At 56.2% G+C, this 15727-nt stretch overlaps 4 protein-coding genes across 4 annotated transcripts; 3 read left to right on the plus strand and 1 right to left on the minus strand.

Annotated features, from left to right (window-relative positions):
* Positions 1 to 152: 152 nt before the first annotated feature.
* On the plus strand, positions 153 to 4342 carry BJ171DRAFT_459097 (uncharacterized protein). The gene is given in 11 exon segments (XM_053108400.1): positions 153 to 450; positions 848 to 1013; positions 1120 to 1126; positions 1146 to 1253; positions 1382 to 1444; positions 1605 to 1709; positions 1859 to 2188; positions 2384 to 2819; positions 3075 to 3480; positions 3645 to 3735; positions 3923 to 4342. 11 exon segments carry the CDS (start codon positions 231 to 233, stop codon positions 4052 to 4054), a joined length of 2064 nt encoding a protein of 687 aa, XP_052967023.1. The 5' UTR covers positions 153 to 230; the 3' UTR covers positions 4055 to 4342.
* Positions 4343 to 5055: 713 nt separating this feature from the next.
* Positions 5056 to 6415, plus strand: BJ171DRAFT_504151 (pyrazinamidase/nicotinamidase). Its single transcript, XM_053110938.1, has 2 exons — positions 5056 to 5586; positions 5789 to 6415. Exons 1-2 carry the CDS (start codon positions 5159 to 5161, stop codon positions 5955 to 5957), a joined length of 597 nt encoding a protein of 198 aa, XP_052967024.1. The 5' UTR covers positions 5056 to 5158; the 3' UTR covers positions 5958 to 6415.
* Positions 6416 to 6645: 230 nt separating this feature from the next.
* On the plus strand, positions 6646 to 7935 carry BJ171DRAFT_92131 (uncharacterized protein). Its single transcript, XM_053115999.1, has 2 exons — positions 6646 to 6776; positions 7116 to 7935. Exons 1-2 carry the CDS (start codon positions 6744 to 6746, stop codon positions 7851 to 7853), a joined length of 771 nt encoding a protein of 256 aa, XP_052967025.1. The 5' UTR covers positions 6646 to 6743; the 3' UTR covers positions 7854 to 7935.
* Positions 7936 to 8360: 425 nt separating this feature from the next.
* Positions 8361 to 15657, minus strand: BJ171DRAFT_598951 (broad-minded protein-domain-containing protein; the record flags this gene model as incomplete). The annotated part of the gene is made up of 17 exons (XM_053114881.1): positions 8361 to 9065; positions 9181 to 9720; positions 9850 to 10056; positions 10230 to 10308; positions 10435 to 10633; positions 10817 to 10937; positions 11013 to 11292; positions 11469 to 11603; positions 11955 to 12586; positions 12714 to 12958; positions 13106 to 13748; positions 13998 to 14181; positions 14341 to 14438; positions 14577 to 14678; positions 14993 to 15123; positions 15339 to 15441; positions 15613 to 15657. 17 exons carry the CDS (start codon positions 15655 to 15657, stop codon positions 8646 to 8648), a joined length of 4164 nt encoding a protein of 1387 aa, XP_052967026.1. The 3' UTR covers positions 8361 to 8645.
* Positions 15658 to 15727: the final 70 nt, after the last annotated feature.

Raw genomic sequence — 15727 nt, forward strand, 5'->3', positions numbered from 1 at the left:
TCGCTTCAATTAGTCCATGATTGCTGTGTGCAGCGATGCACGTCCAGAATTGGCCATATTGGAATGCAATATGGCCGCATTGGGCTATTTTTCTTTTTTGCCAGCGCGTCCAGTCTCCGACACCAGCGATCCTTTGCGTCCAGCCTCCATCGGCTCCCTGCAACCAAAGCCGACGCCAAGTGCCCGCGATTCAGCCAGCGCTTCGTCTTCACCAACGATATTGAGCAAACATGCCCTCCGATAACGGCCGGTCCAAGGGCAAAAGCTCGGCTGGCAAGGCGCCTGCCAAGACATCTGCTGCCCCTTCGGCCGTCACCATGGACCCACGTTTCTTCCGAGTCCACAACGACCCTCGCTTCATCCGACCCAAGCGAGATGATAACAAAATCAAGATTGACCGGCGCTTCGAGAAGATGCTGGGCAGCAGCGAGTTTGGCTCATCCAAAGGACGTATGTATCATGGCAGCTGGATGACGAGTGAGGACCGATGCGCTGATTCTGGCTCGATGATGCCGGTGATAGTGCCGTCAGCAGACGGGCAACCATTCTGTTCACGATGCAGTGCCGCGGCTCCTCGGCATATCCCTGAAAACAAGCAATAGCATCGGGAAATTGTGTTGAGCCACGGCGCTTTCGTGATACGCTCGGCTTCGGGCGATCGGATATGTGGGGCATGTGCTTTTGAATCTGGACTGCATCCGGCAACCAGCTCGCCACCCAGGCGTTCCGGATGATTGCTGCTTATACATCTTGAACTGTGTTGAATCTGTATCATGCCCTCCCCCATTCTGGGCTATCATTTGCGCCCTATCCTCACAACCGAATCGCTTCGTTCGATGCCGAGTAGCCAAGGTTGACAAATATGGCCGCAAAACCAAGCAAAGCACCGCAGATGACATGAAGCGCTTCTATCAGCTGGAGGATGAGGAAAAGGATGAGGAAAAGGATGAGGATGAAGATGAAGATGAAGATGAAGATGAAGATGAGATGAAGATGAGGATGAGGAAGGCGACGTGGATAAAGCCGATGACGACGATGACGACGATGACGATGACGAGGACGGGGACGGGGACGAGGATACGAAGCTCGAAGATGAGGAGGATGACGACGACGAAGGAGCCCGGGAGTACAAGTTTGATCCCGAGGGCTTCGACTTGGCTCGTGGTGAGGGCTTGGTCGAGTCCTCTGATGAAGACGACGAGGAGAATCTGGACGAGGACGAGTCGGAGGAAGACGAAGAGGAGGAGGAACAGGTAACTGCAGACCCCGGCAATCTACAGCTGAAAAACAAGTTGCGGTGCATCAGCTGCGACAGACACAACTCTCATCCGGAACTGACAATCCGTCGTGGTGTGCTTCTCCCGTTTCTACTACAAATCAGATTCCAACAGGCGAAGAGACCACTCGATTTGCTGTCGTCAATATGGACTGGGACTACATCAAGGTGAGATCGGTCGTGGCTTTGGAGCGCTCAATCGACTCAACGGCCAGACTGGCCCCACAGGCCGCCTTTTAGATGCCGCGCTCGCGAAGCAATGCCGGGCGCCACCCGTTGATGCTGAAAATTGTGTTTCTCACCGAATCTCACTCAATCGGTCGTGTAGGCCAAGGATCTGTTCAAGCTCTTTGAAAGCTTTAAACCCGCCAACGGCCAGGTCGTCTCGGTCAAGATCTACGTGTCTGACTTTGGCAAAGAGCGGCTGGAGAAGGTTAGCCTCCAAGAAGCAGTTGTGCAGCGCTAGCTGCTGCTGATCCCTTCGCTGCCATGCTCGTCTGACTGCCCATGAGGGTGCGAGCGACTTCACTGGGCAAACATGCCATCGTTTCTCTAAACCACGCTATGGAAACTGTGCCGCAGGAATCCCGCGAGGGTCCTCCAAAGGAGATCTTTGTGTCATCGAACGACGATCAATTGATCAGCCAGACAACCGGCGAGGACTTTGACTCGGACAAACTGCGTGCCTACCAGCTGGATCGGCTGCGATACTACTATGCTGTCGTCGAGTGCGACTCGGTCGAGACCGCAAAGTCGATATACACTGACTGTGACGGAGTCGAGTACGAAAAGTCGTCCAACGTCTTTGATCTGCGGTTTATTCCGGATGGCATGGACTTTGACGAAGACAACCTGAAGGAGTCTGCTTTTGAGGCGCCTGCAGTCTACGACGCTGTCGAGTTTACCACTCAAGTAAGTCTCAGAATGGGCCGTGTCGCCACGCCATATGACGTGGACGAAGTTTGCATGGATCAAAGACCATCAGCTTTGGTTCTGTCATGGCGGATCACACTGCTCCGACGGATCAAGCGCCGTCGATATATGGGTGCGTGATGAGCTGTGTGGTGACGTTTACGATCCAGCGTCACTCACACGACACTGCCTCAGGCTCTCCAACACTCTTCGGTCAAACTTACCTGGGACGAAGACGACCACGATCGAGTGCGCGTGACCCGAAGGAAGTTCACCAAAGACGAGCTGAAAGATATGGACTTCAAGGCGTACGTTGCCTCTGCCTCGGAAGAGTCCGATGCATCTGATTCGGAGGAGCTGGCTGCAAAGTACAAGAACCTGCTCAAGGGCACGGACGGAGGCGATGGCGACCAGGAAAGAGAGGGCGAGGAGCTGGAGATTACCTTCGCACCCGGACTGAGCGAGAAGGCGACCGAGCTACTCGAAAAGAAGAAGGAGAAGGCCGCGCAGAAGGACGAGACTGTGTTTGAGACGTATCTGCGAAAGAAGAAGGAGAAGAAGAAGGAGCGTCGAGCTGCAAAGAAGGCTGGTCAGGCGGACGAAGAATCGGGCAGTGATGAAGCCAGCAATCGTAAGTTCAGAAGGCGGTCCACATGGGGGACTCTGCGCGGGGCAGCAAGTTAAATGAGATATAGCAGCCAGCTGGCGCCGGATAGTCGTAACTTTGGGCAAGTGGGTCCGCCCACCTCCCAAAGTCAGAGAGGTGGTACTCTCACCAGACAGATGTCATCCGTATTATCAAAGCGAAGCTGTAGCCACTCGCGCGAGGCACTCTATCTTCCCTCACACTAACGACACACACAAATCTCTCGGGCATTTGGTGTAGCCATGTTCGACAATGTCGACGAGGACGACGAGGACCCGTTCTTCCAGTACGATTTTGGCGCTGACTACGTCGATCCTAGCCGACCAAGCAAAGCCGAGCCCGGACTGTCCAAGAAAGAAGAGCGCGAGAAGAAACGGCAGGCAAAGAAGGAAGCGGAGGCGGAGCGTGCCAAGCTGGAGCTGCTGATGATGGACGAGCTCGCTGGGCAGACACGGCACTTTGACCAGCGCGAGGTGATCAAGAAGGAGAAGCTCACCAAGGTCAAGGGCAAAGCAGCGAAAAAGAGTGCCCGCAAGGCGGCCGAACTTAGCGCGGCACAGGACGACTTTGAGATCAACGTTGCCGATCCGCGCTTTTCGTCGCTCATGGATTCACATCACTTTGCCATCGATCCCACCAACCCACAGTAAGTGTTTCAGCGCCCCCCCCCCGGCCGTCAGCGACTCCGGCCGTCAGCGACGGGCAAGATGCCGCACAAAGTCGTTTCGGAGGACGCACCGTTGAATCACGGGCGGCCAGTTCCCACTGCCCCATATCCATGCCTGACCAAACTCTGCGTCTCCTGTGTAGTTTCAAGAAAACCACGGCGATGCAGAAGATCCTGGAGAAGCGCTCGACTGTCGCGGCCGAGAAGGAGACGACGACCCTCCGGCCCGAGAAGGTGGGCATGTGCGAACAATCAGCGCGGATTGCGATGCGGTGGCTGGGACACGCGCATCCGAGGAGGCAAGGGGTAGAGAGCGCGGGTCGCGGGGCAGTGCATGTGAACCTCGAAGCATATTCGTGGCCCGGCCCGATGGGAACGGCGTTCGCGCTCGCCTGACACTCTGTCGGATACATTTGGCCAGGCTCAGCAGCAACGAGGACAATCCAGCACAAAGGCCGAGCTCAGTCAACTGGTCGAGTCCGTCAAGAGAAAGCACGCCGTGGCAACCGAGAGCAAAGCGGGCGGAAAGCGGGCAAAGATTGGCCGCACATAGCCGAGCCAGCAGACGCCGGGTGTTGCCGCCAGGACCCCGGACTTGTTACGGCATGTGGGTGAGTGGGCTGCGATGGCGACATCCCACCCGACCACGGATGATGTCTCTGATGGCTGGGCGGGCTCGTGGATTGACGACCGCCGGAATGCCGTGCCGGTCTGTTGTGTGCTGGCTGCTTGAGGCAGACAATTGCCGGCTGGCTGCACCGTCCGACGCCGTGCCAAAGCGTCATACACAAACGAACAATCCAAAATGCTCTGTGCACATGTCGCACAAACGCATTCACAATGCACCTCTGTGGTGGACCCAACCGAGCTGGGCGGCAGTCGATGTATCCGCACCATGCGCCACGGCCTCGACGGCCGATCCTCACAGGGGGTTTCCCTTTGGCAAGGACGCTGGCACCGGGAGAAACGGAGGATGTCTCTCGGCAAGGGCGCCCGGCTCTTCTGGGTCTGCAGACTTGCAGCAAGAATGCGCAGGTGACAGCCCAACAAACATGGGCTCGGATGGGTGCCTTCTGGGGCGTCGATGCCTGGCGGTGACGGCCTGGACGGCAGCAAGAGGCAGAAATGCAGGCGGGTTTGTGGAGAGCACCGTCCATGCAACGGGTACCAACTCATACAGCGGGAACCGATTCATGCCGCGGGTATCGGTTCATGCGCCGGGTATCGATCCGCACAGAACTGAGAGCGTCGCTGATAACAGCGCCACTGAGCAGGAACGAGTCCATACATACAAACGCGACAGCGCGTTGTGCACCAATCGCGCTGCACAGCCGCGCCGGACAAACGGAACAGAGAGAGGCGGCGCCTTGAGTGGTTCCACCGCCTTCTCGCTGCCTTCTCGCGCTGGATTCTCCATGCCTTCTCGCCGCCTTCTCAGCGCCTTCTCGCCATCTCTCGCCATCTCTCGCCATCTCTCGCTGCCACTCGCCCTGGTTTCAAATCCCTCCTTAAAAAGGGCTGCCCCGCCGAACGTTCGTTCTTCTTCGCCATCCAAGTTCCCCTCCCCTCTTGCCGTTCCTGCTGCCGATCGCCCTCAGGTCCCATCTCCCCAATTAAGCCCGCCGCTGCTCGCTTCAAAGCCAAATCCGCATCCACAATGACCTCCGGACAGTCCCTCGACTCCAGCACCGACGTTCTCGTCGTCGTCGATGTCCAAAACGACTTCCTGCCTGGCGGTGCCCTCGGTGTTCCCCTCGGTAATGACATCCTCCCCGGTCTCTACAAGTTCATCCAGCAGGCCCGCGACCACAGCATCCCCGTCGCCGCCACCCGCGACTGGCATCCCACCAACCACGTCTCCTTCAAGGCCCGCGATGGTCCGTGGCCGCCGCACTGCGTCCGCGAAACCAAGGGCGCCGAGTTCCCCGATGGCTTCCCTGTGTACAACATCGGCTCGAATCTGGCCATCCTCAAGGGCACCACGGCCGACAAGGATGCCTACTCGGGATTCGATGGCACCGACCTCGACGTCCAGCTCAAGCAGCTCAACGTCCGCCGAGTCTTTGTCTGCGGCATCGCAACTGAGTAAGTCGCCAAGCCACTCGCCTCGTCCTCCTGGCTGGTCCCAGCCCTATTTGCTGTCTCCTTGCCCGATTCGCCGTGTGTTTGTCCGATTCATTCCCTTTCGTCCGATTCATTCCCTTTCTGTCCGATCGCTGATCTCACCTGCTCCTCGTCCCCCACGTGCGCCTTCCTTTCCCTCCGCTTTCTCGTTCTCCACCCATAGGTACTGTGTCCTCGCCACCGCCCAGGATGCCCATAAGCTCGGCTACGAGGTCTTTGTCCTTGAGGATCTGATCTCGGCCGTCGAGCCCGAGCGAACTGACGAAATCCTGAGCGTCATGCGTCAAGAGGGAATCAATATCTTGAGCACCCAGGATGCCCAGTTCCTCTAGTCTACGTCCGATGGACCCTCGCCGATACGGCACTCTATTTATGTTAGGCGACGCTTCCGATCTGCCTGCGCATGTTGCCCACTGCCCCAAGTCTACCTCTTCGCGCCAGTCGTGGAGCCACATCCCAACAGGGTGAGCTGCCGGCGACCTGTCCTCTGCCGGAGTCTGCCCTTGGGTCGATGGAGATGATGTTACGTATGAGTTGGATGTCGCCTGTCCTTGTATGTATTGCTGCATTTTTCGCCTTTCCAGCACCGGCCCTCCTTTTGTTTTCCCTCTCTTTCACTTCGCCTCTCAGGATCTCCCATTTTTTCTTGTATGTGTGTGTGTGCAGTCGCTTTGCTCGCTTTGCTCTCAAACCCCAAGTCCGCCGAATGCTCCGGGGCTGCTGTGGGTCTCGGCTCTACCATAGCTTCTCGCCCCAGTAATATAGTCTTCCCAAGGCTTGAGCCGCACCGAATCGACCAGCGTCTGTCCCCGAGAGACGGGCAGCGGTGCGCACCGTCGCTGGCAGAGCGCCCAGTTCCCACAGGGCCGTGGGAACGTGGCAGGGCCGCCACACACACACCCGTGATCGCATCTGGCTCCAGCCGGCTCCAGCCGGCTGACTCAGCATGCCCATGCCGCCAGCCAATCCTCGCTTTCTTTGGCCGTCGTCCTTTGCCCGCCCCGTCCTTCTTTCGACCCGATCCCAGCCGGCCTTTCTGCTGCCTTCCTGTGTCGTCCTCCCACGCTGCCAATCTCTTGCCAATCAACGCACTTGTTGACCACCCTCTCGTTCCCGCCATGTCCGCCGAAATCGATCACGCTGCTTCAATTGTAAGTTTCGCTCGCCTGCTCGGTGCTCTGCATGGCCGTGTGTGGGGCGCCATCGCCCCGGATCTCTCGGATCTCTCGGATCTCTTGATCTTTGCAAGGGGCATGCGCCTGCTTGCAGCTCCTCTGCTGCTGGTCGAGAGATACCCTCAGCCGTATCGGTCGTGTCTGGTTCGCTTAGAGTCCTGACCCTTCACCTCTGATTCGCGCATCTCCAACCCGATCGCTTGTGGCATGCCAACCGTCTTTCCATCCGCTCTGCGCAATTTCATTTGGGCACCAATGTAACGTCGCAACATGAACCTCTTGCTCGACCCTGGAACATGTTGTGGGGCCACTCAGGCTGCCGCTGCCGAACAGCCCACTCTTGACCACTCCCAGGCTCCTGCTGCTGCCGAGCCCGCGGCGGTGTCCACCGAATCTGCCGCGACTGAGGCTGCAAGCGAGAGCCATGACGCTTCCGCTGCAGGCAAGCGCGTCCTCGCCGAGGTTGCTGAGGTGTCGGTTGATTCGCCCAAGCGCAGACGAGGCCATTCGGCCAAGTCCGACGGGGACGAGACAACCGCAAACGGCTCGTCTCTTCCCAAGTCGACAAAGTCGCCTCGCTCCAAGGCCCCCAAGACCCCGAGCCGTGCGCCATCTCGCCGAAGTGAGCGCCTCTTGCGTTCGGCCTCCAAGAACAACCTCGAAAACGGCCATGGTGCCGAAGCATATGAGCATGTTGCCGAATCCCACGAATCGTCCAAGATGACCGTCGATGATGCCGCCCCTGTCGCTACCGAGGCCCCACTCGCTGCCTCTGCTGCTGTTGCCGACTCTTCCGCTCCAGCCAGCGAGGCACCTTCTGCCGATGCTGTCGCCGCCGAGGTCGTTCCTGCCGAGGCTGCCTCCGTTACAGCTAAGCCCGCTGCCGAGCCCGCTGTCGAGTCCGCTGTCAAGCCTGTTGTCGAGCCTGCTATTGTCGAGCCTGCTGCCGAGCCTGCTGTCGAGCCTGCTATTGTCGAGTCGGTTGTCGAGTCTGTTGCCGAGGCTCCCACTGCCAATGTTCCCACCGACAAGCCCGAAGGCGCCTCGGCCTAAGTCTACCATTTTGAATCTCTCCGGATGATCTTGAATGACTTTCGCTGGACCGCGACTTTACAAAGTCACCACCGCATCCCCGACTTGACCATTGCATCATATCTTTGCTTTGGCGCTTTGTCGGTTCTATTCTGGACTTGATCTCTATCTTTCTGTCTATCACGATGCACTGTGTTGCTGGCTCGAGCTTCAGGTCCAACTGCACTCTGCTTTGTCTCGTGCACATTTCTACCTGTCGACTTTTGTTGGTGACCTTGCATGCCCTTGCCCATACTTTGATCATGCATATGTATTTATTGGATGCCCCTTGGTCGTCCATTTCTTCATTTTTTAGTGAGTCCTTCTGGGGTGTTCCATTCGGTCACCCGTTTCGTGCGATGACTTGTTCCGCCACCTTTGGCATGGGGGGGGGCATGTCTGTATCTCTGGCCACCGTTCCCTCGATGCCTGGCGATGTGAGTGACCATTGTGTGGTTGGAGGAATATACATTACCCTCAAAGCCCCATGTCGCAAGTGCTCGGTGCGAACCACACCGCGAGGACGACACATCCCCCGATACGCGTGTCTTGAATGCAACTGTCGCTACCGCCACCGCCCCGATCGCCTAACCGATATACCCCGCCACAGTCGAAGCTCACCCGCCCGGGGCACAAAGTCCCTCAATCACACGAAGCAATCCCTCTGCCCCACTCGCGACTCGCATAACGCTCGCTGCCGTCATAGCACTGCCCTCTTGGGATAAAGTCGCAACCGCTTCCAGAGGTGGCAGTGACCGATGGCCCCTTGGCTCCTCAGTCCGCTCGGCACTCGGTCCAGTCCCGCCGGATCTGGGTCAGGACGAGCCCACGGTACTTGGCCTTGAGCTGATCCATGAACGACAAATACTCGGCCAGCTTGAACTCATGGGTGTTGGAGTCGCTTGCATCTCCAGCCCACCCATCCATCTTCTCGGCTTTGACTTGAGCCTCTTCGACGACTTCGGAAGCATGAGCCGTTCCGTGGGGATGTGCCAGCGGAAACTCGCTCAAGTAGGCCAGCAATTCTTGTTCCCGGGTGGCCACCAGGATCCCGCGCTCAAGATGCTTGAACAGACTGATGACAAAGTAGATCTGATAGTCGATGCCGTTGATCATGAAGAGAGCAATGTACTTGAGGATCTTGGGAAAGTCTAGAACGTTCCAAAAGACTTCACGGAGCCATCGCATAGCAATCTATGACGCCGAACGCGTGAGTATCTTCCCGCTCTCTGACCGACATTTTTTGGAGTTGAACACGGACCCTTTGATTCTTTATGGCAGTGTCGCATCGGAAGTGCCTCGAGCCTACCTGCGATGGCGTGCAGCCGCTGAGGACAAAGGCTGAAAACACTCTTGGCAGCTCCAGTTCCAGGATCGTCTCGATCATATGGCATGTGGTCGAGTACACCAGCGGAATGTCGCCATCCTCGCTTCGTGAGTGCATATCCGCGACCTTGGCCCGGAACGACCAGGTGTACATCGAATGCATGAACTGGGCATAGTTTTCCAGGAAGGCGGTAGCTTCTGCCGCACGGCCATCTGTTTCGTCTCGGATCGAGATGCTTGACAGCGGCTGAAAATGAAAGGCAATCGTGATTGTGGCCATGAACCAATCGAATCCTATTGCCGAAGCAGTGGTCTCAAGCCCAGTCGGCTCAGAGGCGCTTTCACCGGTCGTCTCCTTTGCATCGTCGTGGCGGTGGAAGGCATCGCACAGATACTCGTGTGTTTGCGACAGGACCTGCAAAAACGTTTCCTTCCGGAGAGTGTTCTTGCTGGTGTGGGCGAGGAGACGAGTTGCGTAGCGGATCGCCACCTCGGCACCCAGGATGTTGCTGGGCAGCGATCGCTGGGTGGCGTTGCCAAGGAATCAATGAGCCGCAAAACAGGGACTTTCAGAACAGGGTACACCACAGCGCACCACGGCTTATCCTCGAATGATCGCATCACATCAAACTGCAATGGACAGATAACAAACCTGACTGGCCGCGATGGCTCTGCATCTTATGGGCTTTTGCGCAGCTTGTCCAGCAAAACCTTGGCTGGGAATCAGGAACCAGCCAAGGGCCTCCGCATCCTCGGTCGCGAGCAACTGGATCGTGTCCAGGAGTTTGGTCATGCAGAGGCCAAATGACTCTGCCGGGATGCTCCCGTCGCAGTCCTTGATGATGTACATGAATGCTTTCTGCATCGGCATAGGAGTAGCAGCAGGGCCGTCGAGAATGAGTCGCAGGCACAGGCTCCCCGACGATGCACTCAAGAACTTCAAGTCTTTGCATTCGGTGGGGTCAAGCCCGTCCAGTACAAGCGTGACCAATGCACGGCCGACAATCATTAGAGTATTCCCTCGGCACGCACCTGCAATTCGCCGAGCCAGCCCTTGGGATCTGTCACGTTCTGTCCGATGATGTTGTTGAACGCCTCCAGTGCCGAGGATCTGACAGAAGGAGGTCAGTCAGGGTGAATCCTTTGACAATCAGGGCAGCCACAATGTACCCCCACTGATTCCACAGCGAGGGACACTTCTGTTCCTCCCCTCCAAGCTGCCACACGATGCACATACCCCGGCTGCGACTTTGCTGGGTACTGAGTTTTGATGTAGCACTCAGGGACCGGAAACTCGGAGAAGAAGGTCAAATGCTCGCTCCGCAGGAAGTCGCTGGTTGATGTTGTCGGCAGCACTCGCTCCGACGGGCCGCCCGTCAAATAGGTCGATACCAGGATGGAGTTACGGAGCAGAGCATTTGCATCGATGATGAATCCTGCTCAGCCACAGGGGTTAAAGCCAGGGAAAATACCAACTAGCTCTTGGCTCAGAGGCGCGGGGCATTATCCTGGGCCAAGTGTCAGCCCGGAACTCTGAAAGCTGGATCGACACAGCGCTGTTGATGCATGATCCTTGTTTGTGAACAAACACTGAGACGCTGGTATTATCTCGCACCTACCTGAATCGATTTGGTTGTGTCTTTGGAGCCTCAGCAGGCGCTCCTGGATGTGGAACGTCGACTGCAGCAGCAGAAATGCATCTAGCGATGAAATCGCAACTTTGAGGATCGACAGACCCATCTGATGCGATATGCAAGTGGCTTAGCTATCTGATGGACCCCAGGCTGTCATCCGCGACGGTGAGACCGTACATACGTTGATTTCTTTGGAAACCAGCGTTCCACCTTCTTCCTTAAAAAGCTCACTGACCTGATGCGATTCTTCCTGCGGCAATATCAAATCCAAAGGTGGCTCCTCGAGGAGCGCAACATACTTCATCAGATACGACCACGAGTACTTGTCGTCCGCTCGTTTTCGGATCGAGTCTTTGACCATCGCCGCACACAGGGCCGGGAACGATGAAAACACCTTGACGATGCTGTTGATGATCTTGCGACAGATGTGGCTTTCCGTGTCGATCTGTGTTGGATCAAGTCTGCCGAGTCAAGGACAACAAGAGCGTTTGGCGGAGGTGTGCCAAAGGGCGCACCTGTGATCCGATCAATTGGCTCTTGACCCGTGGCATGCCCTCCGCTCTCGCTTGCCCCTCTGAGATTCATGCAAAGGATATGTGGATCACGGAAGGGGTGGTCCGATTCCAGAATCAGCCACAGCTCGCGCAAGAGCCATTCGGGTAAGTTGTTCTTGAGCAGAGAACGCATCCCCGACTGCGTGACCGAGATTTGCGAGACCAAGACGCCGTATCCGAATTTTTCGCACTTGCTGACTTGAATCTTTTGCTGGTAGCTAAATAAACAAGGCGCTGTGGTATGAGCTGAACGTGCTCTCACCTCGGATTCCACTGCGGCCATGTCAGGGTGCCGGCACTGAGGCGGGTTTGCTCCACAATCGGGGTCACTTCACCCAAGTTTCTCGACCAGCGATTGTGAATCGGTACGACACTCATGGCCTGTCACGCCGCATAACTCTGCACATGTGCGACACTTGGCGTTGCTACCCCAGATATCACCAGTCGGCATCCAATCAAATGCGGCACCAAATGCAGCACCAAAGGACATTGGGCACAAGGACTGCTTGCTCCCAACCCAGCCTCCATTCGGCCGTCAAGTACATTGATTTGTTTGGCTCACCACTTACCGATGGAGCATGTAGCTCGTGCATGGGTCCATCGAGCCCGATTGGTGGAGCAGCAGCACCCCGCGCGGCGAGCCCGCAAAGTTGAGCAGATTGTCGAGCGATATGGTTAGCCAGTCCCGACGGCTGTGGCTTTTGTTGATGGAGTCAACTCGGGCACTATCATCGTGAACGAACATGTCCTGGTTCTCGGCGGCAAGGGTTCGATGGAGTCCATAGCGCTCGATCCAGAGTAGCCCCTCGCAAGTTCGATACAGCTGCCGGAGAAGGAAGATATAGGCCCCGAGGAGACGCAGGGGGATCGGCGAGAACGATCGGATCTCGCCTTTCAGCCCAAGTTGGACAAAATCCGCCACTGTCGGGATGATGCTTCGCACGGATGCGGATCCGTGGCATGTGTGCGACGGCGAATGTTCCTGCGCGACCGTATACACATAGTCCGGCCTGGATAGTGTTCCTCTCAGCAGAAGATGGCGTCCGAGGTCTGTCGCGGCAATGCTTGAAAGGTTCTCGGATATGTGAAACAAAACCAGCTGCCGATCGTGGCTGTCCTTTGGGGAGAGATCTTGGTGCTTTCTCTTACTTTCACCGAGAATGAATTTGATCGGCGCCACCAAATCCTCCAATGTATGTTCCTGGGGGGCAACGACGGAGACAAAACCAAGTCGGAGACATGCGTCAGCAAGGAGTGGTGGCGACAGCTAGAACCAAGCCCATCCGAGGTCAGCGCAGAGCAAGGCAAAGGTCAGTTGGTGCACAAACCTTGTGGAGATGGCTTTTGCATAGCGCACGGCAGGAAAACAGGCTGTTCAGTATGCCACACACGAATTTCGACAGGTTCAAAGGGGAAACTGTGTGGTATCGATCGGCTTGGTGCTGATTGTGCATGCTCTCGATCAGATCCGAGGCGACAGACAAATCAATGCTCGGGCAATAGCACATAAGGCGGACCAGTGTCCGAAGGAAGACTTGAAGGCCAATTTGTACGATTGGGGATGTGTCGCCTTCTGTACAGCGAGCGGTGCAACAGATTGACAAAGTCATCGATGCACATGTCCACGGCATGGGAGCAAGTCAGTAGAGCGACGAATCTGCGGTCAGCACCGAGCTGCCCATGCAGCGTCGCTTGGGATAGTCTCCAGTTTATCTCTCACCGAAGAGCGAGTCCAGCACCGAGTTCTTGGCAAGTGTCTTCTTGACGTATTTGAACGGAAAGCTCTGGCGTCCACTGAAGCATTGCGCCAATTTGGCGAGCATCACCGTCGAGTGAAGGAAGGCCAGGTAGTTCCAGTCGTCTCTGAACAGTGTTTTGCCGTTTCCGTCGCTCTCTTCGTTGGCCTCGACGTCCATCACTAAAACATCCTCCGCTTGAGTGGCCGCCTTTATCATTTCGATCGGCAGAAATTGCTGGATGGTGAGGGTTCCAGCATAGTCAAAAAAGATCCGCCCCACCACGCTGCTCGCAAAGTTCTCCTGGATCAGCACCGAGCTCGTCGCAGTCTTGCCAAACTGAGACGCCATCCATTTCTCGAACCATGCAGCTTTGGGATCGATCAAAGCAAGGTAGTGGATGGCGTGTATCGATCCCGACGCCGGCAGGAGCTTTGTTGCTCCAGCGCCCGGCATTGCTGGGATGCTCGATGACGAAGCAACGCCATTGGACCCCACGGCGGCTGTGTCGCCGATGCCGGCTTTGAGCAGGCGGACCGTGGCGCAGATGACCTCGGTAAGCAGACTTTCCGGAAATCGGTTCCAGCACGATGGTAGCTCGTGCTGGAACTGGTTGAGCAGACGAAACTGCGATAAACAAACAGTCCAAGAGAAGGGTGTTGAGTTAATATCCCGACGATGCCGGTGTCTCGTGGCTGTTGCTCTGGTGCAGTTGTTTGTAATCAACTGTCCAAGGCACACAGTTGGATATTTTCCATAACATGCCATTAGCGGATCTGATGTTGGTGCTGGTTTTGCATCAGGCGCAACGCTGTGGGTCGGCACATTCAGAACATCCGCCGCACCTCCCGTGTGGCGGTGATGCCAGGACCGTACCTTTCGGAGCAGCAAATCATTTTTTGGATCGACGAGATCAAACCCATTGGATAACTTGGGTGTGTGGCCGCTTTCAATAAGTTGCGTCAGATGGTTGATAAGACTGACAAAGACCTCTCCTGTCATGGGCGGTGGTGCGGCTTTGAACGCTCTGGCGTATATCCGAAGGCCGTGCATTGCAATCCTGGAGTTGGTGTAAGCCCGCCGCAAGGTACAGGGAAATCCGAAATTCGTTAGAACAATGTCCATCAAGAACATGTCGCTTGAATCAGGAACGAGCGACTCGTGCATTTTCCGCCAGCCGCCCAGGCGAAACCACCACTGCTTGTGAGTTTGTACGAACCTCGGATCTGCATCTCCAATTGACGCCTCCAGTGCTGGTCGGGAGTCGTTCCACAACTCTCCCGATAATAGATCGACCGATGAGAACGAGGCCAGTTTCTAGAGAACCATTGGGTATCAACAAGCCGAGCGTCAATCAGGTCGCCGTTCCGAAGTCATATTCATGGACATCTCGTTGGTGGCGACCCCGCCAGCTGCCTCGCCTATCGGAATGACTATGGCCAGGAACGAGCATACCTGAATGGCCGCGAGCCGGACTTCCACAGGCTTTCTGGAGCTCATGTTGGACACAGCCACGCGAATCTCTTCGAGTCCGGGCGAGGCGCCAAGCGACAGGTGCTAGTTGGGTCCCAAAATTGATAGGAAACAAAGGAAAAGAAGTCGGGACACAAGCAGTCGAGTTAAGGTAGATGCAGTCACATCACCGAGTCTCGCCGTGTTCCTCCGTTCGGTTGAACGCGGGCCAGATGCTTTATAGGCGCTGTGCAAGTGGCTCTCCTATCAAGTCTCATTCGCAAGTCATGAAAGGATATCGATCCTGAGCTGCTTTCGTTTGTGGTGCTACTCTGCAGATCGAAGGAGATAGACTGCCTTCTGCGGTCATCCGACGGCTCTTGTGCCGGCGCCGCTTGAGGATGACCACGGTTGGCGACAATATCCTGGACTGATTTCTTTGTCTCTTCGACAATCGTAGCAACAAGGTTTGTATACTCTGGCGAGCCCATGATCTTCTCGACAATCATTGGGACCTGGGGCTCGGCGCAAAAGGTACCCGTGCTTTTATCTGGCCAGGTGCACGGTGTCGAAGGGAAATGGGAACGGGCTATCGTTTAATGCTCTGGGTTGCAGCGATGCAGACACGACGGCTTCGGCTTCGGCTCGATTTCTCCCTCCTTAGTGTGTTACAGCTCGTTTAAAATGCAATGTAAAGCGAAAGTATGATAAGGTATTCTATCGCCAGTCACGCCAGTCTTGTCGTTCCTTCCTGATCTTGCTCACCTATGAATCCTTCGTGCCCTGATTTGGACGCGATCTGTGCATTCAGGATGGGGGAAACAACAGACTCGAGCTTCTTGCGGAGATGTCGGATGAAGAGGTGTTTCTACGCGAGTCTCCAGATCAGTGCCTGAACTGGCATACCCAGGATCATGCCACGATGCGAATGGGCTGCCGACGCATGCTTTCACAGCGACAATGGGACGCGACCACTACGGCAGCTCCCACGATCTCACAACAAAGGCATACAGACACGATGTGCAGGCGCAAGACTCACATGAAAATTCTCGTCAATCTTTTCGATACCCAGAAGAGCATCCATCTTGCTGGCCTTAGGACCGTGCAAAATTGATATCATTGCAGCTCGGGCAAATGTGGCGAGCTCACTTGTG

This window comes from Polychytrium aggregatum, assembly GCF_025602895.1.
Source record: "Polychytrium aggregatum strain JEL109 chromosome Unknown BJ171scaffold_17, whole genome shotgun sequence".
In the NCBI taxonomy this organism is placed as follows: Eukaryota; Fungi; Chytridiomycota; class Chytridiomycetes; order Polychytriales; genus Polychytrium; species Polychytrium aggregatum.